Source organism: Phaethon aethereus (assembly GCF_964289735.1).
Source record: "Phaethon aethereus genome assembly, chromosome: 4".
In the NCBI taxonomy this organism is placed as follows: Eukaryota; Metazoa; Chordata; class Aves; order Phaethontiformes; family Phaethontidae; genus Phaethon; species Phaethon aethereus.
The window spans coordinates 55,604,641-55,632,556 of record NC_138578.1 but is presented as its reverse complement, the minus strand read 5'-3'; the positions used below and the strand labels follow the sequence as shown (position 1 = coordinate 55,632,556).

At 37.7% G+C, this 27,916-nt stretch overlaps 1 protein-coding gene across 1 annotated transcript; it reads left to right on the top strand.

Annotated features, from left to right (window-relative positions):
* CWH43 (cell wall biogenesis 43 C-terminal homolog) lies at positions 1-26,844 on the top strand (the record flags this gene model as incomplete). The annotated part of the gene is made up of 15 exons (XM_081999234.1): positions 1-192; positions 4,023-4,143; positions 4,281-4,435; positions 5,781-5,982; positions 6,987-7,075; positions 8,997-9,251; positions 12,977-13,102; positions 15,297-15,376; positions 16,696-16,801; positions 19,542-19,677; positions 20,882-21,031; positions 23,272-23,416; positions 24,068-24,129; positions 25,199-25,354; positions 26,757-26,844. Exons 1-15 carry the CDS (start codon positions 39-41, stop codon positions 26,842-26,844), a joined length of 2,025 nt encoding a protein of 674 aa, XP_081855360.1. The 5' UTR covers positions 1-38.
* Positions 26,845-27,916: the final 1,072 nt, after the last annotated feature.

The following is a 27,916-nucleotide window of genomic DNA, read 5'->3' as shown; positions in this document are numbered from 1 at the left end:
GCTACATTTCTTGGTCTCTTTATCATGCACTGCCACCGATGATCTATTACTTCCCCCTTCAGACACTGGCACTCACGGGTCTAGAAGTTTTTGCTGTTGCCTTCTTTTCTCCAATATTCTTGATAATTGGCCCTTTTTGGAGGCTGGCTAAAAATAAGTACATCCTAGCCCTTCTGAGACTGACTATGGTTGGTAAGTATGCACCATAGTGAGTTATAGATTCCATCTTGGTAACAATGCATAAGAATAAACATTCTAAATTGCCTCAAAATTCAGATGGTTATGAAAAGAGACAGGAATAAGAAGTTCTTGCTCTCCCAAACTCATGCTCTTCTTTTTCCCTTGAGCGTTTAGGTATGGTCAGAGGAGTATCGTTTGAAGCCATTGTGTTGGTTTTTAGACCAGTACTGCATAATTAAAGACAAATCTCATTTAACTTTTATTTCTAGAAGCTTTTACATTGGTATAAATCATACCTAACAGGAAAAAAAAAAATTCAATATTGCACAGAGATCTGCAGAGCAGGTGTCTTTTCTATAGCAGTTCTGTGTCTGTGACAATGGGTAGAGACAAGATGTTACAGAACAGCTTGGGGCTATTATGAAAGAAATCTGCTGTGAGTGAAATGTTCTTTCTAGCAGACTTACTTTCTGAAGCAGGTTTGGGTTTTTTTTTTGGTTAAAGGATATGGGGTTTTTTCCTTTGTTAAGTGTGTCTATATGCCTGTAGCATATTGATGGGGTTATAGGCTCATCCTGGGTGTGAGACAGCTCTCATATTGTCAGTTGCACAGGAAGAAAGTCTGATCCTATATTCAGGATAAAATTGCCACACTACCCATCCCACATGCTCCTGCCTAAACCAAGACTTGCTGGGATTCCCTCCTTGGTCTTCAGCTAACTGGTGCAGGTCTGAGCTCTTGTTGATTTTTCTCAAAGTTTGTTGGGAGAGGGTTTGGCAGGTACAGCCACATTCAGAAGCAAGTTATTGCTAATGAGTTTCCAACACCTGGATGAACTCAGAGGAGACAAAGATCTCCGTCCTGTGTACAGGGAAAATACTGCGGCTAACTGTCTTTCAGAAGCAGCATTTCCTGGCTTCTATTCCAGAAGCAGCAGTCCTGGCTCCTCATTTATCAATGTAAGATGATAATCAGAGAATTATGTTCCATATAATTTTCTGCTTTTACTGGTAGAAGACAGAGCAGGATCATCTTATTTACTTTCGCTGCATTACTTCATTTTTTAAAAGAATTCTTGCTCTTTATCTCTAAAAAGATATTATAAGTGAACACAGCTCATTGATTTCATCAGTTTAGATGAAGTATAGTTTTACCATGTTCTTCTCTTTTTCAACTCTTCCTGTAATATCCATCCTAACACTTTTTTGTTTTTTTAAAAAGCTTTTCAATGAGCAGAGTCTTTCACTTCATCTTTCTGCAGCAGTGCTCAGTGCATTGCTTTCTACAAGATCTGCTAATTTAGAAACTAATAATGAGTGTAAGCATTTCAAATTGCACCCTGCATTCCTTCAGATATTACAGTAACACAAAATTTATTTGAGATTAGTCCTTCAGATCATCTTGCTGTGTTTGCTAGTTCACTTTGCCAAGAGATGGAAATCACTTAAATGCGTGTAATTTTTGTTCTGCTAAGTAATGAGCAGTGACAGGCCTATAACTGTGTGTCAAGGCTGTTGGTTTATGCCAGTTTCTTTCACCTGAATCACAAGCTCCTGAAGATATTAACTACAAACAAAAAGCTAGCACCTTAGTAGTAATCTGGGGAAAGGATGTGTTAATGGAGGTGATCATAGAAGGACTCCAGAGCATGGGGAGACTGAAGCTCTATGCATCCTGACTTTTGCGGTAACCTGAGCATTGCTCTACACAGGTATGACCTCCCCTTCATTCCTGCCTGAACAGGAACTGTTCCCACAGTCCATATCTGCTGCTGTTTCCATTTCCCAAACACTCCTAATATTGTCCACCCTTGGCAAGTCCACACCACATTCTCTCCCAGCTCTGCTGTACTTACTTGGTATTCTCCTTATGTGTTGCCCTATAGTGAGCATTAGCATTTGGGGAAGGTGTAAGAGCCTGTTCCTCACCCTCTTTGTCTCCAGCAAGGAGTTTAGCAGCCAATGGTAACTCTCACTTTTTATTTGCCTCTCTACTGCAGCTTCTCAAGTTATCCAGATGCCCTTGCACAGGCAGCACTGGGCTTTAGGACTTTCCATTTACTTGGTTCTCATCACTTCATTATGTCTTTTAAATGATTTTTGTCCTATCATACTGTGCTGCTGTTTCTCCTATTTTTCAGTTCTTCCTGCTTTCTTTCCTTCTTCATATCTAGACACTTCTTCCTTCTTTCTCTTTTTGATTTTTTGCCTTCTCAGAAAGGCCATGGCCTTCCTCTGGAGCTTGTTGAACAAAATCGGGCAGAGCAATCTACCCCATGCATACTCCACCCCATTCCACTGGAAATATTCAGTCTTCAGTTTCACAATCTAAAAATCTGGAAATTCTTCATGCTTAGCTAAAACCAGAATATTTAGGGAGTTGGAGTTTTTGTGGAAAAGTCTCTTCCCTTATTCATCATTATTTTTCTTTTTGCCTTTTCAGGAAGCTTTCTTTTCTCCAAAACTATTGTTTTAATTTCTGTATCCTTTCCTACTACTAAATTTTGTGTTCTATTAAAAAAACCCAACAAACCAACAATGAACTTCCTCTTTAATAGTGTCTATTTGAATCTATGTCTTCAGACAACACACAGTAAATTTGTGTGTTTGGATAGGTATATTTACATTTTGGGTGTACTTGCTCAGCAACAAAAGGTGTGTCTACTGTAAGTAGGCAAACTCACGCTAGCTTTAATCTCACTAACACAAGTGATGAAAGATTTGAAGAGGCAGAGTTGTGGATTTCAGCACAATTTATTGACAGAAATCTGTGTGCATTGTACATTCAATCTTTGCTGAAGTCCATACAAGGACATCTTCACCACACATTGATTTCATTTTACCATCTTTGCTCTAAGCTTTCCATCTTTTACTCTAAGCAGAATGAGCAAATACACAGTTGGAGGATTCCTAGCATCCATTGCCAGAATCAGCAGCTCCATTTCTGGCCTTCCTTGCTTAATGTCTCTTCAAGTTTGACTCATACTTACTTGGCAAATGGCTGGTAGCAAAACGATGTTGCTTCTCCTGCTCTTTGTCACTGGTCCACAGCCAGAATTTGCCACACTGACTGAAGTTATGAGAATGCGTGTGACCCATAGTCACTCGAATTGGAAACCTCCTAGCAGAATTTAAAACTGCTGATAAAGATGAGGTCGCTGTGCCCTGGGAAATGGCGGACATGCATGTGCACCGTCTCTTTCAGTGACTGGAGGAGTGACAGTTTCCAGTAACAAGATGACACAGGCTGCTAATGACAATGCTGAGACCAGATACTGGGCCAGAGAAAGCCTCGTTCACACCCACTAAGGCAATTGCCTGCTAATCCTTGTGCAATGTATGGTGACTGCTCCTTCCTAAAAATGGTATAGCTTTTGCCACAGTGCACTTACTTTTACAGCTTTTGAGTTATATAAGTGCACTGTGGCAAAAGCCATATCTTTTTTAGAAAGGAGGAGTCACCATACATAAAGTTTTATGGCTTTTGAGTGATTTAAGTGCACTGTTCAGGAATGTCTGTATGCTTAGATATTTTATCCATATATCCTATTTATGGAATCAATAAGTACTTACATTAAGGCAATCACTGCAGTCTTCGATAATTGCTTCATGTTATTTTTTTTTCCTGAAAATGGTAACTGCTATAATGTCATATAGACCCAGTTTCTATCCATACCTACATTTCTTTGGTTTGTTTAGAAAGGTGTAGTGTCATGTGTTTTCAGATGAATGGTGTAGCCATCCAAATTACAGACAAGATTGAACTAATGCCCAGGAAATCCTTATTACCTGATCTCTATTGCAAATTAAAGCAACCTCTGTATGTGTGTGTTTGTTTGTAGGAAGCTTAGCATCATACCAGGCACCAAATGCTTCAATTAGACTATTCATCTTGGCTGCAGGTGTTTCCTCCTCATTGCTGGTTCAAACAGTAACATGGTGGTCAGGAAACAGTTTACAAAGGTATTTTCTTATACTGATGGGATTATAACTGACATTTTTTTTATATTAAAAAGTGTTTGCTTTTTTTTTCCTGAGAAGTTAAGATTTTTTTTTTTTTTTTCCAAATGCATCACTATTTCAAAAACTGATTCTTACAGGTTCATCAGGATATGGGGCTTTATGCTAGGAAAGATAACGCTCCTTGTTCTTCGCATCTGGTATACATCACTAAACCCGGTCTGGAGCTCACAAGCTGCCAATACTGTCATACTGACAATTGGTTTTATAACAGCAGTGGAGCGAATTTATTCAGGTAAGCATATTGCAGCAAAGATGGCAGTTATGAAAACATCCTAAGGTATACCTGTCTATGTGTCACTGGGTTTTGATTCTTTGGCTTTTTTCTCCAGTACAGTCTGGTTTTAGTTTTAGCATTGCAGACTTTAGAAACCATGGGGTACTTCCATCTGCGCATAACATGGCAGAATCGATATCACAATTCATACAAGCTGTAGTAAGTTGGTGTTGGAATCGTCAACTAATTGCAGTATCAATAATGTGACAGTAACGCAAACCTAGCATAACCTAGACCAATAAAACCAGAACGGGTTATCCTGATCCTAACATGAAACATCTGTGCCGTTTCTGTTATTTTCTTAATTCTGTCTGCTCTTTGAGTTTCTCTGATAATGAATATCCTTTGACAGAGAAAGGGACACAGGACAAAGCTGGGTAACAGCTGATGTAGCAAAATAAACAGAAAGAATTGGCAGAGTGGAGAAGTCTGGTGGACTTGGCAGAGTGGACCAGTCTGTTCTGGTCAAAATTTGCCTGAGTTCTTGGAGCATCTGGACAGAGTACATAGCAGTGGGGGCTGGCATAGGCTAAGCACACTTGACAACTAGTGAACATAGTATTGCCAAGGAAGACAGCAAGTTTGGGTTAAAGCAGCTCATGTTAAATCCTCAGAAGTTCCTTCTCAGTATAACTTGAATGAATTAATTGAAAGATAAGACCTTATCTATGTGTAAGTGGGTATAAATTGGCATCGTGTGTGTTGTTGGTAGACTTGGTTACATGACATAAATTAAGCCTGAGCTTTCATCATCATTTAGAAAGGGAATCTACTGCAGGAGATTAGGAAGAGAATCTGTCTTCTTCCTAGGTGACAAAGCAATATGTCTATGAAATTAAAGGCACTGCTTTCTCCTTAGATGAGAGAGGATCTAAAGTGCATGGAAAAAGGAGAACAGAAGGAAGGGAGTTTATTTCTGGCTTCTTTCAAAGTGTCAGGTTTTGTTCTTATCAGAGTTTTGAATTTCAGAGAACAGAATCCTCTGAAAAAATTCTAATAACTTTTTTGCTAATTTTCAAAGCCAATTTAATTATTTAAATTCCAGTAGTATGAAGAATAATCATATGGGCAGGTTGCCATTTTTGTGCACTTAAGATGAGCAGCTTTTCTTGACAGACCTAGGAATGTTATTAGAGATTTTTTTGTCTTATCAGTTTCCACAAATGATCAGATAAGCTAGCTTTTGTGTCTGAGCCAGTAATTTATTCTGGTAATTTTGTGATCTTGGCTATTTCTTTTTCTCATTAACCCTTTCTAATAGGATGTGACTGTTTGCTCAGCTATATTTTTATTCTTATTCTAGGTGGAGACAAGACGAAACAGGAAACAAACAAAACTGGTAATGCGGTTAGAGAGACTGTTTCCCACTCTCATTGGCTTTTTTCAGGGATTGCTTTTGGCAGCCTCATGTTCCTCACCCTGTGGATATTTGGGGAGGTCTCATTAATTTCTAGATGGGCAGTAAGTGGGCATCCACATACAGGTCCAGATCCTAATCCATATGGGTAAGTATTATTGTTGTTGTTGTTATTCAAACAAAACAGTAATCAAAAGCCAGTGCTCTAGTGGGTGACAAATTAAAACTCAACCAGACGACAGTATAAGAACTTACATAGAATAAAGTGGGTACAAGGTACTTCACACAGAGGACTTGTGGATTAATTCTTGCTTTCAGATATCTCTGAGCATTGTGTCTATACCAATAAATCTTAAAATTTTCTCATACAGAATGATTTTGATTTCAGTAATAGAAAACTCGATTTTCCACTTTGCAAAACAATTTTTAAATTCGGACTGAGGTTCAAGGACCTATGAATGCAGTGTGTCTATATGCAGTAAATAAATCTAGCAGTTGACTTCAGAGAGGAGATGGTAGGAAATAGTGTATGTGAGTGATGCATCAGATAAAAAAGTAAACTGTGTGCAATATTGAAAGATATACTTCTCTAGAAGTTTTGGTTAGTAGGAAGTTAGTCTTAATGCTGTGTGTTGCTCACCTGGGTTCCAAAATCTAGAAAGAGACCAGATTAGTTTATTCTGAGTCAACTATGCATAGTGGCAGGTGAGATAGGTAGTTAATAATTTGGAATTAGTATACACAAGAGTTCTCCAAGACTGATAGCAATGTTAGATGCTGTAGGATCCCCTATTTGATGTGAAGAAAATACTTTTGTTTGGAGTGGATTCCTCCCTCTCATTTTCTTGAAGTTCTTTTTGCCTTTTGTACTCAGTACTTCAGTGGAGTGCTGCTGAACACAGCTTGCTTATGCATGATGATAAACTGCCATTATTTTCAGCTGGATGTCTTTTATGTCCAGTAAAAGGGAGAAAATGTAGCAAGGTGTGAGATAAGGATATTTTGTGCTCAAATTGAGCTCTGCTTAAAGTAAAAGAATTATAAAATATTACCAAACATCCTTGTCTGTATGTCAAGAAGTTTCTTTTTCAACACCAGATGTTTATAAAATTATATTAATGTGTGATTTCTTCTTCCTTATTGCTGTATTAGAGGTATAGTTCTGTTGGGCCTGGCTCATGGACTGATGCTTTCATTTTGGAGCTGGTCTTCTGTCACCAGTTTTGCCTGGTTTCTTGTAGGTAGGTGTAAAATCCTGAGCAGAATTTTTGTTTCTATTACCTTATTTCCTTTACTCCAGCCCTCTGACCCTACACCACACATCAGAAAAGTCAATTGCTAATCAAAGCGTCTTTTTCTCTGTCGCTGACTGTAGTATACACATCTAACCAGTTGACTAAGGGTTACAGGCCAAACCTCCAGGCCATTGCAGAGCAGTGTTGCTCTCTCCAGAAGCCCCTGTTGATGTTTGCTTCCCATGAATAGTGTCTCAGTTCTCACCGTCTGCATTGTGTAAGGCTACATTTAGGGTTATGGGGTTGAGGTGACACTAAGCCCCTCAATTCCACAGGGGCCACAATAACCTGTAAATAAATTAGCAGTTCACCTGGCGGCAAGCTTGCTTCCTGTCTTCCTTAGTTGCCAAGATCTTCAGGCAGTAAAATAGTATGAATATCAAAGCTGTTCTGCTGGAGCAATATATCTGTGAATTAGTCTGCATGCAGTGGGTCTTGGGTGGTGGGAAGACGGATTCAGGTGCTGGATTTGGACATCCATTTTCAGGAGAATGGTATAGCTATGCTATGGAGTAAGCTATGCATGGAGCAAGTAGGAGGAGATGGAAATAATTCTGCTTTTAAATTGTGGAGATGTGTGTTTTCCATACCTCCTCAGCCTAGATGGGCGGATGGATGCAGTTTGCAGGCCCATCTGAGTGAAATTTAGTGGTATAAATGCTGTTTAATAAAAACATAAATGCTGCTTTTTTGGCCTCAGCTAATTGTTTGTAGATGTTTATATCAAGGAGACAGAGCAGTACTTCCTACAAATGTTTAATAATAAATTGAGACATATCAAAATACAGAGACCAAAGGAAACAATGAGTTATGTTTTTCTTTTTTCTTATTCACCTTCTCTTTTGGAGCACTTAAGAGCCAACACTTTCAAGTCATTTTCCACAACTTTGAAGACAAGAAATTTAATGCAAACTGAGTTTCTCCTAGTCAGGAAGCAAAATATAATACCAAATATCAGAAAAGTCACAATAAAGGCACAAGAGTTGGCAATGTTTAAACTGTTGCCCAAATAATTTACCTTTTGGTGCAGGTGTTCGTTTTAAGAAATGTGTGTGCAGATTGTAATGTGAGTATGAGCATTTGATTTTTGATGTACACACATTGTTAGTTTAAAACAAGTACAGAATGTTTTTTAGCTGATTCAAGCATTGTATTCTTAAATGCTTAGAATCTTGATGCATTCGTAAAACATTAAAAATATTTCTCTATATTTGCTATCATGATGTGGAAGTTAGTAAACATTTTCTTACCTACAATAAAGTTTTAAAATGAATTTGACCTGTTATAGACAGTTTCTGTGGTTGTTAATGTTCTGTTTGGGGTTAATTCCCATCACAGTCAAAGACAGTGTGGTAAATCAAGGATCTTGCAGTTAGTAAAAGATTAATAGTTGTTTTCTTGCCTATCATATGGTTATCTAAAAGGAGAGAAGATCAGGGAAAGATAAGCTTTCTCTTCACTTTAACCTATTTGATTATTTCAATATTGTGTTAAAGGAGGTTCATAACAGACAGACCTGTTAATCCCTTAAAAGATGCATCATCCCTCTGTTGTGCTTGAAGAGCTCTGTGCAAGAAAAACTGTTCAGTTTTGGCTCTTGATGATGTTTTTCTGCTGTCTTTTTGCTGCAGTGTTTTCATTTGAATAGGCAGTCTTTAAGAGTATGAGATACTGTCTGTCTTACTGGCTGTAAGAGGCTGTCTTTGGCTATTGGGAATAACTGTCCTTCTAGTGATGTTGTTCTCATGGCTGCAAAGCACAGTTATATTTCCCAGACTCTTCTTTTTCACATTCTGTCAAGGAAAAAATAGGTGGTAGACAACATATGTGACTGTGGCTTACTCTGTTCTTTTCTATCCCTTCACAGGTTTAGCATCTTCGGCCGGTCTCCTTTATTTACACACCTGGAGTGCTGCTGTTGCAGGCAACATTCTTGCTGTCTTTACTATGTGTGTGTGGCCTCAACTGGCTGGACACTTTGTTAGCTGTCTGCATCCTGGGAAAGCCATGACTACAGCCATGTGTGCCTATGTTCTTGAATTATTCTTCTGTGTATGGTGTACAGCTTATAAATTTGTACCTGGAGGAAATTACGCTAGAGAAAGCTCCCATCTTCTTTTAGGTACATTTATGACTATGAACAAATACAAATATGCTTGCTTTATACTTAACCAGATCTTTAAAACATATCTAGTGTATAAACAGTCTTCCCAAATGCTCAGCTTCTATGTGATTTACCACGGTAAGAGTTTCTATGAGAGAATTAGAGAGACATGCAAAAAATAATCTACTTGTTTCTTTACTGTTAGAAATAGTTTAAAATGTCGGTAGAAAATAGAATTCAGTTGAGGGGAAAATGATAAAGTTAAAAAAAGTCTGATAACTCAGTACACAACTGATGAGGAGACCTGTTAATCAGTCACCCTAAAAATATGGCTGCAATCCTCCGTGTGAACACACCTGTATGGTAGCTACCTAAGATAGCACTATGGTACCTCAGGTAACAATGTAGCTTCTGGAAACTCAGGGGTTCATGAAGGCTGTGTTACTGGGACTGTAACATAATTCAGTGCATTATTTAGCCCCGCTCTGAGGAGCAAAGTGCAGCATCGTGCTAATCTAGCTAGTCTGCATTTGAGACCTGAACTTCATTTCCATGTGGCTCTACCTTATGCTTTGTGGACACAGCAGCATGTTTGGAGCAATGTTGATAAGCAATGTTAGAAACATGCAAACAGGAGAGGAAGAAAATAAAATGACAGGTATTTGCTAATGAGGAAGAACTGAGGTGAGCAAATATAAAGGTTTTAGCAAAATGATCCCTTGATGAAGGTGGGGAGGTGAAAATGAAACCAACCCTTTCTGGTTCTCTCTCCAGAATTATTTTCTTAATAGGTACTCATGTGTTTCAGTAGCATATTTCAGTAATTATATTTAAACAATGCCAAGCATTGTCTTGGGCCATGTCTGTGGCACATCTTAAAATGTGACACATTATCCTATATTTTGTTTGAAAAGGCTTAATGAATGCTGTGCTTGACTTGTTGCTCCAATGGCTTTTGATTTTGTAAATGTCTTCGTAACCACTTTCACTCCAGTTTCTTTGTCTCCGTATGTGTTTCATGTATTACAGCAATTGCATGCAGGGTTTCAGTTTATGTTTTGAGAAGAGTTCCATTACATTTATTGCAGCTTTCTTTGTTCTGAAAGCACTCTGGAGGCCTGTAGAAACAGTTATCTCAGTTAATTTAATTTTGTTTTTTGAAGTTATGTGAAGAAAGCATGTGGTAGAGGCATGTCAAATGCTTTCTTGAGTAATGCTTTGACAAAAGAAAAGCTGTTATATAAAATCCCTCTCTGTCACTTTGAAATACATACTTGTGATTAATTCACCTGGCATGATCACTAGATAGTAACATAAAGATGTCCCTAACTTTGTCTTTGGTAAAAAGAAAACTGTGAACTGGACCCATCTCAGCTGATGGCACTACGTGAGTTTATATTCCATCTGAGAATCCAGTTCCTGTCTTTTTGATGACATCCCATTGCTTATCAAAGATTTGCAAATTATACCATGAGACTGTGTATTTGTTGCTGCACTTCTTCCCTTACAGCTTGGCTTTCTGGGAAGCTGCTTGTTTTCTTCTGGTTTCTTTCAGGTGCAAGTGCTATTTCTTGCTTTCTCCTCCTGCCTTTCTCTTGCCGCAGTTTGGGTAGGGAACTGCACCAGGAAAAATGACAATGAAAGTAAGATCATTATATTCAAAACTTCTATGCTGCTTCACTGTGATGTAACATAACGATGAGGGGTTGGATCCCTGGTTTTTCATCAACTTTAATGGCTTTGAATCAGTCTCCCTTGGCGAAAAGTTTTCTGTGTCCCCCCTTCTTCATTGCACTAGGCCCAGCTTCCTGGCTTGCAGACTTTCAGTACAACTCATGTAAGAAGTAAGGGAAGTTAGAAAATACTGAGTAATGATTATTTCATCTTCAGCTATAACCCTGAAACAAGATGACTTCTATAGTTAATTAACTAAGCCACAAAGATATTAAGGACATAGACCTTCTCCAGCAGAGCTCTTATCCAATTCATTGTCCTCCCACGTTTTCTTTGCAGACAGTTGGATCCTTTAGCTCATAAGGGGTGGGAAAGGAGCTTGTACTATTAGTCTGAACTACCTATGGAAAAGAAAAGATACTGTCACAGTACATTGCAACTGTTAGTGCACTGAAATTGCTTACCAGCTTTTAAAATATATCTATGGGTGTGCTTAGTTGTCTATTCTTAAAAAGCACAGCTGCTTCTGTTGGCTCCAGAGCACAAGAATACAAGACGCTGCCATGTTAAACTGGCCTCCCAACCGGCTGCAGTCTGCTTACACTGTTTTAGAACAAACTGTTCAACAATTGCTTTTGTAGTTCCTATATAAAAATGTGTTACTTGAATCTTGGTGACAGAGCAGTTCATTTGCAAGGATAATAGACATCTACAATCAACAATGTTTTTTTTTTCATCAAGTTGGTTATTTAAAGTTCTGTAATATGTAGGTGTAACTTAATTGCTCTTTTCCAGGTTAATTCCAGTAAACTTTGAAAGCACTGGGCTGAGCTGAGAGTTGTAGCCATCCACAGGGGCCTGGAAGCATTTTAGCATAATTTGTCTACCATGTGCTAGTCTTGTTGAAGTGATACCCTGAACTCTACTGCAAATCAATCTTTGCTTGAGAGTGCTGGCTAAGTGTGCTTGAGGTTCAGTCGAAGTTGGTGTTAAGATACACAAAGGCAGGGAGGTCTGCTGAAAGATTTGCTGCTTTATCCCAGATCAAAGGATTAAAATATTTTTGTTGTTATTGTTCTCCCAATTGGTACATGAGTGGAGGAAGGGCAACATGGCTTTAAACTAAAAGTATTTCAATGACAGAAGAAACCTGGTAAAATGTGCAGTAGTGGGACCCAGCAGTACCAGCAGAATTAAAATATCTCTGTGTTTCCATAGTGAATAATGAGACAGGTTCTGAGGATTGCTCAGTTAGAACCCAGTGCAGCCTGATGTTGGGGACCACAGAGTTATTTGGTAATATCATGATTCCTAGGCTGCTGGCTTGCAAGGGAAGAGCAAGAGCAGCTGTAAGTTGCATTAGTGTCAGTAGCCCCCCTTGTTCTCAGCCTGAAAGACCCAAAGGTGGACTGTATTTTGGAGCTCGCTGTAGTCCAGAGTAGAGTTCGTAATGTGAAGGGGTCTTTGGCTAGATACTTTTACTGTTAGGTCTGCTCTTCAGTCATCAGCACAAAGCAGGCTTAATAAAGCTGTTTCAGGTGTATTAAATCTTAGCAGCAGCTGATTTGAAAAAAAAAACCCAAAAAACAAACCCCAAAAACACCAAACCCCAAACAATATAATTTTGGACATTATTTTTGTGTGAAACGTGTGTTCAGTGGCATCTTAAATAATCTTTTAGATTTGACTTCTTATTGCAATACTACTATTATGAAATATTTTTTGAAATATTTATTATGAGTGGCATGTTTAATGTCACTAGCTCATGTTGTTGGAAGCAATGTTTATGTCAACAAGTACAGCAGTATAATTTAAAAATTTTTAGAGGCATAGCTGAGGTGAATACTGTGGCAATGATAAGTAGTATCTTCTCTATCAATAAAATCTCATATTGCCCACATTGATACACTGGGTATGGCATTTATCTGTGTGTGTGCTTTGAATTGTTTTTGTTGGAGCCACAAGGTTGAATGTAACAAAAAAGCTGGGAGTTTATAAATGGTGCATTTGTGAGCAGTGCTTAATGTGTTAAGACTCTATGAAAAAACTAATGACTTATATTTTTACAGGGTTTCTAATGTTGTGTATTGGGGTAGCCTTTCTAACAGGACCCAAGAAAGACCTTAGCTCTGTCTTTGAAGTGAAAAGCAACCAAAAACCACTATTCAAAAAGAGTAAAAACTATATTAAACTATGTAAGTATAATTTTACTTCCTTTCTTCCGTGATTCTAGGAATACTGTGTGAGGAAAAAGAGTAACACAGTGGAATGTTTTGCTCAGATATTTTAGAAATGTTTTTTTGGTGCTAGTTTTAGAGCCAGACTTGTAGTTGGTATTGCCCTAGTTCCAGTTTTAATGATGACATATACTAACTGAGGAGATGATTCGCTATGATTATGGTTGAGAGAGAGGCTATTCCTCATGGAGTGTGTTAAATGGAGACTGATAAAAATGAACTGGGGGGAAAAAAAAATGTAAAAATGGATAAAAATGGATTTGGCATCATTTGTGATTTCATTTTGGCAGTGGAGGAGGAGGCCTCTCTGGATCTTGGGATTTATTACATGTGCCTACAAAAGATATGAATTTTTCAGCCCCTTCGGTATGTTGATTTTGAAACAGTTCAGTGTGACACCCTTTACAGGGCTGTGTGAGCTGACTGGCAGTGGGATGGGGCTTGGCTGGCCCACGAGCTGCTGTGTGATGTGACACCCCTCCCGTGTCAGGAAGCAGCCCTGCAAAGCCTGTTGTGGCTGGCATCACTACCCAATCCTGACGCCCTGCTGCACGTTCAGACCAGGCCTGTCCTGAGGACACCTTTCTCATCTCCTGCCTGTCAACTATGCCGAGGGATCCCAGCTTTCCAGATGATACATATGAGGTCTGCTTTTGTCCTGAGGTTTTAATTGAGGTTTTACTGCCTTTTGGCTTACAGACCTCTGGAATCCATCCAAATTATGTTTTCAAGTATTTCTCTACAATCGTTTGAGCTTCAGATTTGTTTTCATTGTTAGCTTACATCTTCTAAGGAAAAAGTCTGTCGATATTGTGAAGTTGGGTAAAGGAAAAAATTGCTAGGCATTGAGGCATGCTAAGAGATCAGGATGCTGAAAGTTCAAATTCCTGCATCTTTTTTTCCCCTCTGTGACTTTGGATCATATCACTTATCATTTGCATACCTCATTTTGCCTCATTTGGAAAGCAGAGACAATAGTGCTTCACCACTTTTCAGGGCTGTTTCTGAAATCTTTATGAAAGTCTTTACCCTATACACGCAGGGGCCAGAAGTATGTAGCCCCTGAGAGTTTGTGTGTTAGAAGCAACATGAGCACCAATGCAAGATATTTAAATACTACTACTCAAAAACATTTCAGAAAAGTGAGTAAATGTTTTAAAGTACTGTCTGTCACAAAGCACAGCCCTTGCTCAGTGAATTTTGTGGCATTACAACCGTAACTCTTGTACTGCCTCGTCATGCCCAGACCTGTATTGTTTCTCAGCTTCCCCTTTTCATCTGGCAAGAGTATGAAATTGCTTGACATTTACTAATGTAAACAGCATGTCCTTTCTTCTGACATCATCCATGGTAAAATTTATTTAAATTTTACATAAAATTGTTCTAGAAAACTTGCATAAAAATAACTATATACCTGTTTAAAACTTTGATGAAAGAATAAAGTGAGTTATTGAAATCATTGTAGATAGCGTATGCCACTGTGTAAATGAAATAACTGCAGAGGGTTTTGGTCATCAAATTACAGTGTGCCAAACCCTGAGAGCTCTTAGGTGTCTACTGCGGTTATTTGGAAGGCTACAGGAGCAATGGGAAAGCTCTGAATTTGCATTCTGTGAAGCCACCATGCCTTTCCAAGAATATGTCAGACAAAAGACTGCTCTGGAGGTCTGGCAGGGATCACATCTTTCTGACATCTAAAGACCCGAGAAGTAAACTAAATTTTCTTCCACACATTGTATTAATATAAAATAAAAATTGCATACTACAAATGCATAGCTGGAACACAGAGACGAAAACACTGGAAGGTTTACATGGTACTCTTACTCATTTCCTGTAATGAATTCTTCAGTAGGTATCTTTTTTACATAAATATTCGAAGGAGTTTTGGTATGTTGCATCTGCTCAGCCTGTTGTGTTTTGGAGAACGTGTTTCTGCACACGTATAGATATTCTGCACACTTTTAGATACTCTTAAGTACACTACTTTGGAATGGTGTTATCACTGGCATATGTGGAAATTTAAATGTATACAATCCCCATTCTATGAATGGTGCATCTTAGAATGACAGTATACCCAGTTCTGTTTAACTGCAATAATAGCATTATTTTCTCTTGCTTTAAAAACAACTTTTCTATGTTTCTCTGTTTCAAGTATTGTGGCTGTTTGTTGGTGTTGGTTTGCTAGGATTGGGTCTACGTTATAAAACTTACCAGAAGAAGTTGGGCCAAGGGGTGAGTAGTATGTTTGTGAAAAGAGTAACTTTCAAATATATGGTAAAATGCATGTGTGATACCTTAGGTATGTTGGTTGGTGCTGAAAAAGTCTTTGTAGCAGTATGCAAGTATTCAGCAACAATAATGCAGAAATGGAGATGCAAAAAGTTTAATTTTTAAATTCGTGATGAATGCAGGAAATGTCTGGGTCTTTGGAGATTTATAGTGCTGCTATGAAGGAAAAAAGTATTCTGAAAAACTGAGAGATGCTTACCTCATACATTCAATTTGAATGTTACTTTTGTAAATGAGGTTTTTTTAATTGTATTCAAAACTTGACTGCGTAATGCTGTTATAGTAGTCTGATGTTATATCAGGGAAGTTTGAATAGATAACTTCCCGAGGTTCCTTCCAGCTGAAGGAATTCTGTGCTTCTGTATTTATATGTATAACTCTGAATTGAACCTCTCTGAAAAGTTGGTTGACTTAGATTAGACTTAGACTAGTTAGAGAAGTTGGATTAAAAATAGGAAGATTCCAGTTTTCTATCTGGCAAAAAATTAGGTATTGCAATGATGATAACAATTAAGACACTTAATGCTCACAAAGTTTAGCATTTAGATTACAAGTTGTCCAAGAATGTTGCTTGCATGTTTAGTAATTTTAATTCAAAATTAGAGCTGTTTTGATCTGATATAAATCAACATGTTTCCATCCTACCCTTTAATTGATTACTAATATAAAATGGAATTTTTGATGCAGGTGGTTGCAATTATGAATTAGCGTTTTTTTCTTTTGGTGGCAATTCAGAAATAGTCATTTGAAACTTGATCTTGACATGTATTCCTGCTGGTAATTTTTTTTAGAGAAAACACTGATGACAAATGCAGGAAAAGTTGTAGAAAAGGTGATGAGAGCTAAGTAGAAATTGTGTGTGTGCACGCACATGCATAATCACACGTGCACACAGACAAACACGTGGCTTTCTTTTTAGAACTCATCCAGGTTTGTAGTACCTTAGAATGGAAAAAAAGTGGGTAGTTCTTTTTAGAAAGATGAAAAAAATTCATAGTCTCTTTCATGTTCCTTTATTTACTGTTACTTGTACAAATTCATTTTAACTATGATGACTTTTCTCCTCTTGTTAACAGCAGATTTTTTGCACACACAAAAAAAATCTTTTGTAATCCTGGCAGCTTTCTTAGGAAAATATGTTGGTTAAAACATCTCTTCTTGCGTGTCTTTTATGGCACCATGTATATGATGTTGTTGACTGCAAAGGCATAATACATAAAAGTCAAATTGTACTTGACTTTTTTCCATTTATTTTTTTTGAGGTTCCAAAAAGAGACTTCTCTGCTATGATCTGGCCTTTTAGATTTGCATATGACAATGAAGGATGGTCTAATTTGGAAGGATCGGCTAATTTGCTTAATCAGACAGGTAACTTTTTTTCCCACTTCATTTATACTTGAGAAGGTTCATCTGAAGAGACAAAAGCAAGAACACCTGCTGGGTTACTGAGTCTGTTCTTGCATTAACACAAGGATCTGTGTCTAGTGGCTTTCTCCTGAATTTGTGAGCTGTTCCAATACAATTACTTCTTGTTAAAAATCCATTTGCAGAGATGATAATTTTTAAAAAATACATTTTAAAGAGGTTTCTGGTTGGAGGAAGCACTTTTTTTCTTATTTGGATTTTTTTCTCATATTGCTGATGAGCTACTTTTCTACAGAGAAATTCTTTGCATAAATGAAGTAATGATAAACATCCTTTTAGATCAAATTTAATGTTTTATAGCTTCTCTGTGTTTTTTTCAGATGTGAATCATTATGTAATTCCTAAGGGGTCTGAAATTAAAATGCCCTAAACAAGGTGTACAGAGGAGATTGTCTCCATCAACGAGCCACAGCAATGTATAAAAGAAAATAGTGATTGTAGCTTGGTTGAGTTGTCATCATTTTACTGTAAAGAGTCTCTAACCTGTTGCTCATGGACAGGGTTTTGGTTGGAAAATTAGCATAGGAAATGAAGAATTTGGACCTAAGATTAGTGCTGGTGCAGGGTGCATTGAAAGGAATTGACCAGTGGTGCTTGTAGGTGTTACTTGTTTTCTGTGATACCATGAGGTAAGGAAGACTGGGAGCTACCACTTTAAGATTTAAAGCAGGTCAGGAGATTAGGAAACATCCCTGCTGTCATTCCAGCCTTTGTTGTTCTCCTCCCCTCCAAGGGTGTGAATGCACCAAGGGGCTTTCCTGAGCAGCTCGGGCTTGACAGGCCCAAGCAGTGGGAAGGCACTGCCACAGGTGCTGCTGTGCAAGCCTTGATTTTGTGGCAGAGATGCTCAGGAGTTAGTGAAGAGGGAACAGGCTGATTCGTGCTTCATTTACTCTCTTGTCCCATGACCAAAGATTCAGAGGGCTGAGCTCTGTAGGCTGTCTAGTGATGTGAGAAAACAACTGGGACATTTGATGAATTGAAATTTGAGGTATTCTCGTACATATGTGATTCCATAGCTCATGGCTTATGTTGGAGTATTTATTTAATCTTTGCATATTTATTTATGAACTGTAATGAATGCATTTATTTCTGTTACCTATAGTTTAAGTTCATGAATATTAGCAAAAGTGATTTACCTGGTTATGTCCACTGAGCATATCTTTGTGGTAATGAAGTATCACTTCTAAAAGAAGAAATTAGTAAGTCAAAAAGGGAGCAACTTCCAAAATATAAATAAATAAATCTTAATTCCTGATTGCTAGAAACAGTTCTGGAGCTTTAAGTTACATGTATATTGTTATATAAAATTGCGCATTAACATTTCCAGGAAATGCAGCAATACATTCAGACTTAAGCACAGATTCTCTAACTATTTGATGACTAAAGAAGAGTAGCTGATTTTGAGAGCCACAGAGAAAAGAGTGGCTAACTTTTCAGCATCGGGGTTATCTTTAAAGGTGTGGTGGTGTGCATTCCTTGGGCTCATCTCTCTCTTGGAGTAGTGAAGATGCCACGTGTAATGGCTTTTGAGACTGGAACTCCTGTCTGCCCCGAAGGGAACCAACAGGAACCCCTCTCAATGGTTTCAGTCATTGTTTCTGTGGCCAGCATATCCTAATGATGTAGAAGCAAAAATCTGGGAATCCACTTAAAAGTATTCTGAGCTACCATTTTCCCTGCTAACATTGCTTTCATGGTGCTAGGACAGACATTTCAAAAGCAAAAAGTCTTATGTGCAAGAGTGGTGCTGGAAGGAGCAGTCTTAGTTCCTTCATGCTGCGGATGAAGTGGTGACTTGATCTGCCTTCTAGAGTAGGAGAGCACTTCAAGGGGGGCATAATCACAGCAAGAAGGTTCTTGCTGCTGCAGCTGTACCAACCTGCTGCTCAAGCTGAGCCTGGATAGTTCAGCCAGCCTGTGGCCAGCTTGAAGATTCCCACCTTCCTTCAGGCATGGGCAGGTCTGTCTTAGCTGCCGGTTCCTTGAGGGACCACATAGCTCTTCCTATATCCTGCAGCTAAAATATAGGGGAACCTGTCATGTTCCCCTGACAAAGCCACAGCATGTAGACAGTGAGGGACCACAGTGCCCTGAGAACGTGAGGTGGCTGCGGATGGCCGACAATTCACTAGAGCTGGGAACCCTTCTGTTCCCATGCCCATGGGCTGATGCTAGGTTGCTATGGCTGATTAATTGTTTTGGCAGCAGCAGCCTGCTCCCTTTTGCACATGACCCTTCGTAGCAGAATAGGATTTGGTCATTGAAGGTAAGTGCAGATGTGATGTGTAGAACTTGTTCGTCAAGCTGAAAGCAGTAGACTCGCTACTGTGCTGTTAATCTGTGTATGCACATTATGTCTAGCGCTTTTGAAATGGTCTGCACTAGGTATGTGCCTGCCAGCTGTACTGTCACATGTGTCTGGTTATACACCAGGGAGAAGCTACGGGAACCAGACACGACGTATCTCTCCATCAGAGGCTGTGTAGCCTACAGTGACCAAAAGTTTGGGCATTGCTTTGTTGCCAGTGTTAAGATTTGCCCTGATTGACTCCTGAAGGGCTTGTGTCTATCCCTGTGTAAGGAAAAGGGAAATGACGACATGATGTAGTCATTTATAAATCACAATTATAGGTCACAGTTAGAAGTTTGGAAAGATTTTCTTTTTTCTTCCCCATTTTAGATGCAGACTTTATCACTATTATAGAGAGTGATGCCTCTAAACCGTTCATTGGAAACAACGATCCGACAATGTGGCTAGGAGAAAGACTAGGATTTTACACAGATTTTGGTCCAAGCACAAGAGATCACACTTGGGGGTGAGTCATCTGTACATGCACAGTGACAGTAAATAACTGTAAAAGCACTACCCAGTACTAACTCCACTAGAACATGGGTGAATAATAATTGGAATAATAATCACCATAATCACTTGTTGGAGCTTGTCTTTAAGAACACACTTTGATTCCTTAGCATTACAATGTAATGCAGATGAAGTTTTCTTGTTATTAAAAATGATCTGGTTTTGGTGCCTGCTCCTGTAAGCTGCTTTGGTTTTGGTGATGCAGAGAATGGCATCCCTTAATGTACAGATTTGGAAGTTTGGCATTTTAAATATGGTATCTGATTCCCCTTTCTCATTATTTTGTTTTGGGCTATGAGAACTTTAGATTTCAGACTTAAAAATGCGATAGCAGTTGGAAAATGTAGCTGCACCTGGAGTTATTAGAAATTAATTCTTTAAATCCAGCTTGGGCTGTAGAGTGGGAAATGGGCATAGGAAGGCATGTGTATATTTGACCAGATTTTTTGTGTCTGATTTGACTTTAATGCTTGACCAACTACCAGTTGCATATCTTTGAATATCTTTGCCCTCTGGAAAATAGTAGTTTATGATGTGGCTTTTTTTTCAGGGGCATAGGCAGATGTCTGTAGCAGATGGAACTTCCTAGTGATGTTGCAATGGCTATTTAATTTTTGCCATATGTGAGGGGAATTTAGTAACTTTCTTCTTCCAGAGCCTGTGTCTTTAAGTGATGCAGAATGGAGCAGAAAAGTAATTCTCTGAATTTTTCTTCATGAAATATTTTGAAAAACCTGATGCAAAATGGTTTTAAGGTTGATTCTGAACAGAAGCTGAAAGAATGAGAAATCTCCCACTTTGACGATGTATTTCTACCTGCTTCTACTTCTAGTAAAATACATTTTAATTACTGGTAGTATAAAATTCTGTTTTGTCTGAGGATACAGATTTTGAAAGGCTCATTGTAAGAATTCATATATATGGAATGGTAGTTCTTAGTGTAGGAAGTACTTTGATAATACATTTTTAGACATGTACATAAGTAATATTTTAGAGGAAAACCTTCTAAATTCAGAAGAATCCATTAGAATTGTTATGTGTTCTGGTCTGATGGTTTGAGTTTAGTGACCATTAGTCTTCTGCACACATTTATCTGCTCTAGTTCACACTTACGATCCATGTGAACTACAAAATGTAACCCTTTCCCTATTCTCATGTAGGATTATGGTGCTATCAAGGTATCCAATTGTAAAATCTACCCATCACCTCCTTCCGTCTCCAGAGGGAGAGATTGCACCTGCCATCTCCATGACTGTCAACTTCACAGGGAAACTGGTTGATTTTGTTGTCGCCCACTTTGGAAATGAAGAGTGTGTATTTTGTTTATTGTTATGTATGCCGTATGAAGTCATGTAACATAGTTGTAATTTGTGAACTTCTGGGATTTCTTTTGTACCATTTAAAATCTGCTGCTGTAATTCTGGTTCTAACAAGGCGCATTGGAGTAAATACTATGACATGGATACGGGTTTAAAATTTTGAAGCATTTTTAAAAGGGCCAAATGTGTCACACAAAACTCAGCTGAGCCTAATATCGGAGTTACTAGAGATATAAAAATATAGTTCTGCAAAGCCAAGACAAGTAATAGTGCTACAGATACATCTCTGTGCAGGATAACATCCTTCTGACTTTCTGCATGTGGAATAGATCTATTCCACAATGAGTGCAGATAGTTACAGATAGATAGCATTCATGGACAACTGATGTTTATTAAAATAAAAAGTAACAATTCTGAAACCTCCAAGAAAGGACAGTGCTGAAACACCAACAAAAATATGCATTCAGTGTCCTTCTGACTATATGAAACTGGAAATATGAAACCTGATCTCTGGATTCTGAAAGGAAGATTTATACCAATAACTCAATTATGTGATGGAAAAGATTAAGGTATAGATTTCAGTTCTTTACTTTAAAACAATGTCTTGATTACTTGTGTGTTATGAATATTAATAAGGGATAGTTTTGTGATGCTCCATGTAGCCGTATTTTCTGTTTTATTTGCTGTGTTTGATTGTAGTTATGTAGTATAACTTGGACTTTCTCTTATATTTGTTATAATTCATGGAGTGGCAAATTTATGGATTGAGTGCAGAATATAATACACAAAGAAGCCACTCGGAAAGCAGCAGGAATTCTCATTATCCCATACTGACCTTCCCCGTTTCCTTTCCCTGTGCAGAAGGTGTGTTCCAAGCACGCAAATTGTTTATAGATTTCCCTTTTACTAAACATATACAGTTGTCAGAAACCACTCCCAATCTGAACTCTAGAAAGGAATTTCATTCTGTGCCTCACAGAGATGATTAGACTTGTCTCTCTGAGAAACTGTGAAAGTAGAAGAAAATAGCACTGTATTCCCCCCTCACAGAGAGGTGAGATAAAGATGAAGGAGAAGATAGGAGGAGACACATGGGAAATGAGTGCAAATTAGATTGTGTTTTGAGGTGAATAAATTTGTAGTTAAATGGCACACACAGCTGCTTGTTTTTTATCTTTTTTTCATCTGCTGCTTAGGATGACCTAAAATATAGAATACTAGATAACTAGGGATTTTTTAAAAGACTGTTTTTAAAATGTGGGAATATAACAATGCCTGTGTCATTTAAAAGAACCCCTCTTCTGGAGAGGTGTAATTTTGGAAAGGGCAGCTAGCTGAGCAGGCAACTTCACATATTACCTAGGTCAGGCTTCTGTTTAAATGGTTGGGGGTTTTTGTCTCCTGTCTGTGTGCTCTTTCTCCCTAATGTGTTTGTTTCAGTCAGAAGCACTGCTATTTAGAAAGCATAGCAGCATTTAAATTCTTGTCTTCGGATTACAGATTCCAAAATCAACTCCCTGTCTTAATGGTATTTAGCCCAGTCTACCAAAATGTAGAAGAGAACATGCTTTACACAACTCTTTGAAGTTATTAACATGAAGAATCATAGAAAGAGAACTGTCTTTCCATTATGTTATGACAAATCCAAGGACAGGGAATGGGATCCAGTGCGGTATTTTACCAGGCTTCACTTATGCTACCACTTCTGGTCATGTTGGAACTGTTGTGTAAATCTTGTTAAAGAGACGCAGAATACCTGCCAAATGTCGTTAGGTAGTGTTAATGGAATGACGTAGCTCTTAAGTTATATTTCACAAATTACATGACCCAGACATTAAGACTATATTTACCATGGTCTGTCCTTCCTAAAAGTTTTGTTAGCATGTGAGCTCTTTGTTATGCACTGCGCTGTGCTAGCACAATTAAATTTCAAGTGCAGGCAGAGACAAAGCCTCAGATAACCAAAGCACTTACATTCACATTTCCTAGTGATGAGATAGGTATTAAAAACAAAACAGTAATAGAAAAAGTTGTTCCTATAATGGTTAGAAAGAGAACCCTAATTACATCTACCATGACCGTTTTGAAACGGTGAGCTTTCTGTAAACTTTCATACTTTCTAATACTGAGCAATAAAAAAGGTGTCAGATTCGTTTGTGGTTTACTATGTTATAGCGCAAAGATTCTGAGCAAAAGTGTATACACATTAAAGTCCTTTCCATTTCTTTCAGAGAGGACTTGGACAGAAAGCTACAGGCTATAGCTGTTTCAAACCTATTGAAGACTAGCTCTAAGCAAGTTGTATTTCTAGGATACATCACTTCAGCTCCTGGATCCAGAGATTATACTGAATTAATAGAAAATGGAAATGTCCAGGTAATATAAAAATACTGCTTCTTTTAGCAGTTGGAGGTAATACATATTTGCAATATTCAGCTTAATATTTCAAATTGGTGACTTAGACATACAAGAAAATACGTGCACATTTTCAAACACAGTCTTCCGCTACCTGACATGTTATAGAGAAGGTGGAGTTACACACTGAAAGGACAAGACGCAATGGACAGCAGTTGCCACAAGGGAAATGTCAGTTAGATAGTAGAAGAAAAAAAAAATCACAGTTAGGGTTGTCAAGCAGTAGAACAAGGGCCCAGAGAACTTGTGAAATCTCCATCTTTGGAGATAGTAAAAAGTTGGCTGTGTAAGGCCCTGAGCAACCTGCATGAAGTTATTTTGAGCATGGGGTTGGGAGTGGGTGACCTCCAGAAGTCCCTTCCAACCTCTAATTCCATGATTCTTTTGTTTTAACACTCAGTTCTGCAGTTTAGTTTTCTGTCAGGAGATGTCAAAAAGTTGTCTGATCTGTCTAACACTGTTTTTTTTCCTTTCTGGCTAATTACAATGTTTTATGCAAAACATTTTTCTGCAGCAGGTTTACACATTGGTTCTGTAACTGATTTAAAGCTTACCCATAAAGAAAGCTTGTCTTATTTATCTGACTTTTTTTTTTTTTCCTTTCACTTAAAGGATATTGACAGTACAGATCATGACAGATGGTGTAGCTATATTATGTATCGCGGAGTAATAAGGTATGTTAAAGTGGATCATTTATTCTTTGATTTTTAAGTATCTTTATGAAAATCAGTTTTACACCTTTCTGTAGGTAATTGTGGAAGAGTCTTCTGTCCCTAAACAATTCTGTATAGACAGTTAGATATATCATGAAGTAATGTGAAACATCAATCTCGGGATGAATCGGTGTATTTCTGAATATAATTTACAAAGACATTATTACAGGTTTCATCCTTCTGTGTCAAAAGCCTTCAGATCTAATCTGCTTTGGTAACATAAAACTACATTTTTTCCAAAGCTCTGGCTTTGCAGCTTCATTCTAAAATGTGAAGGCTAAGCCCTAATTTGTATGTGACACAGAAGATACAAATTTTTAACTATGATTGTAGGGTTTGCTGAAACAAAATGCTGATCTTATCCAGCCAAGCTTTATGCTAGATTTAGTGGAAACTTGAACTGTGTAAGACCATACTGAGGCACTTTCCTCTGCTGGGACCTATGCACTCCACATCTTTTTAATACCAAGTTGCTTGTAAATCATTGTCTTGGTGATGTATGTACCAGAATGGAATTCCGCTTATTCTGAATAAACTGCAAATTCTTCAGTGTTCACCAGAGTAAAACCAGTAAACTAGATAGCTGTCTTAAGTAACAATATTGAGGAGAAAAAAAAAAAAAAGCAACAAAATACCCAACAAAACCCCCATGCGCCATCTCATTTTTCTCATTACTCATTCCATTGATGCTTGAGCTCCTTTCTTGAATTTCAAAATCTCTTCAGTGAAAAACTTGGTAAGCTTGTACCAGTATGCATATTCTAAAACTGTAATTTTAAAACTAAGTTTCTAGATCTAGAACTTATTTTTGTTGTCAAATATTTAAGCTTTCTCATTTTTTTCTATTTGTGGCATTGTGTTACAATGCTTGTGTTTATAGAGCACTTTAAGTTTTTTGAAGGTGAGATTCACAGAAATGGAAAGTTACGTTGACAGGTTAAGTAATAACTCTAAGGGAAAACAGACATGAATTAATAATGTGGTGAAATTGCCTTAAGTTATTTCTTCAAACTCTTCTTGTATGTCATAGGTTGGGCTATGCCCGCATATCTCATGCTGGTTTAAGTGATTCAGAAGTCCAGATGGCCAAATTTAGGATCCCAGATCACTTGGAGAGCTATGTTGACAATGACAGAATTGTTACTGATCCCAGCCAAGTTCCTGAAGACATCCATTTCAATCCCAGGTCAGTGTATTCTGGGATAGAGAAATTAAGGGGATGATTTAAGTGACCTTTTGTAAAAAAGAAGTCTAGGAGCAAAATTGTTCTTAAAGTGGGAGGCACTGGTCAGTATCAAATTAACAAAGTTAGGAGGCAGGAACTTCTGATTTGTAATTCCATTTTTTCTACTGACTTGGCATGTACCTTGGGAAAATCAGTTTGCTGTGTTGTAGCATAAATTGAAGGTAATGCTTATTTCACCCAGGTGATTAATTTCTGAGATTGCTTGATAGGGATATTTGCCAAGTGGTGTGGTGACTCATTTTATAGGTGATGAGAGATTTCCCATGTTTCTCAGCACTTTTGAGGATTGGGGTCTTAATATACTGTTGCTTAAAACACAAAATACCATATATATATATATATATAAAAAAATACTCCTTGTGTAAACTTTTAAAACTTGCTATATAACTGGAGCAAAAATTAAGGAGAATGCCTGAGGCAGTATGTTACTGCAAGAAGCAGTAGGGGCTACGTTTTTATGTATAAAATTATTTATTTCCAGAATGCTGTCATTTTTCCACTGGCATTGCATAAGCAAGAGAAATATGGAGAAAGGTATTCTATATTGAGTATCAGTGGAAGAGTTGTCAAGGTTGAGATAGATGCTAATTTGTAGCAATGCTGTATTTACTACTTCTAACATGCATAATATGGAATATATTAACTTCTTATATACGTATAACGGTTGAGTTTACTCACTTTTTATTTACCACTCAGTCACTGGCTTCCTGTCTAAGCAGGAGTTTGCCCAGTCTCTTCCACATGATGAAACTTGCCTAAAGTTAGAATTCACATTCAGATTTTTCTCAGTTGATTTCAGTACAGAATATTTTTCTTGTCCTAATTTCTTTTATGTCTGCCTATAAGCAGAAAAAAATATACCCTTCAGGAATAAGTTTAACTTTTTCCAATTAATTACAGTTCTTTTGAAGTACGATGGCACTGCTTTTAAATGCTATTTAGCACTGATATTTTGAATAAGTACTACCTACATTTTACTTCTGCAAATCTATCTAGGGGTTAAATTATATTTCCACTAAAGCCAGTAGAAAAAACGTAAAGATCATAGGATTTAACTAGATAAAAGCACTGCTTACCTTTGTCAGCTGGAGTTCCATTTATAGAGTGCCTATGGCATTAATCCAATCACTGTAATTAAATGTCTCCATTGTACTCAAAGACCTTTAGTTAGATAGCGTACATAGATTACGATTTATACATAAGTAGGGTTGTGGTCCGTTTCTGAAATAAACTATCTAGAACATTCAGAAGAAGTGTTAATTATACTGTAGTAAGTGTATGATTTAATTGCGTGGGTTAAATCATGTTGTAATGGCTTTGCTTTGCTGAATATTTTTCTTAGATTTGGATCTTATAAAGATGGACATAATTATGAGCATATTCACCACTTTCATATGAGTACTCCTAAATATTTTAAACAGACAAACTAGAATGGGAAAGCAACGTATCATTGGGACCAACAAGAAAGGTTTGTTGCTTGAAACTGAATTAGCAGCCAAAAAGACTGCATTGTTTAAGGATGAGCAACTGCCATGCTGCATAACAGTGTAAATGTCTGTGTAATAGATGGTGACTCTTTTCTTTAATGAGTTGTTATCACTGTGAGAGAGGGAAGATGCATGCATTTTGATAAACCAGTGTCTACCTGGGCTAGATACCTGCTTTGCATGCAGTAAAGCAAGGGTAGGAACTTGCTTTGGCAAGAACTTCAACTGTTTTGAAAGTATCCTACATTGCGCTGTTTCAGAGTTGAATATATCTATCCACCTTTTCTTTAGGGTCCAGATATGACCCCTTTCCTCTCCTAAGAGCTCATTGGAACAATCACGAGCAACTGGCTTCCCGATTTTGATGACTGAGGCAAAGCAAAATAATGTAGTCATGTAGGTAACCTGTTGATATATGCTGCACTTTGTAGTCCTGCTGCTATTGCAATAAAAAGGTTATCCTTAGGTTTTTCAAAATAGGAATGGGACTAGTGTGTTTTTTCATTGGGAGATATGCAGTAACTATGTGTTTGAAGTGTGTGCATTTTTTCCTTACTGAAACAGTGTTTACATCAGTTGCTATTCCACATTTAACTCATACATGAGTTTTACTGAAACAATTTGCAGGTGATTGATGCTCATAATATTGGAGAAAAGGCTGTGACTTTTACAGACTGTTTTTCAACAAGACATTAGACAATGCAATGCTTTTGCAAAGAGAAAAGTACCTCTGAATAGTTACTGTTATGAGACACTTAAGTGAATAAAAAAATCATTCTCAACATGAGAAAGGTTCTGTGAAGGGAGAAAAGTTGATTGTAATTTTTATTTAAAATTAACTTTAATAAAAAAACAAAAAAAGCATTGTTCCTTTGCTAGCACTACGCTTTTTAGTGGGACTAAATAGAAATGTGGCTTTTTTTTGGCCTAGGCAATGAATTACCTATTATGTAACACACACATAACACAATGTAAAATGTATTTTCTTGGGGTCTCTTGGCAATGTCTTTTATAT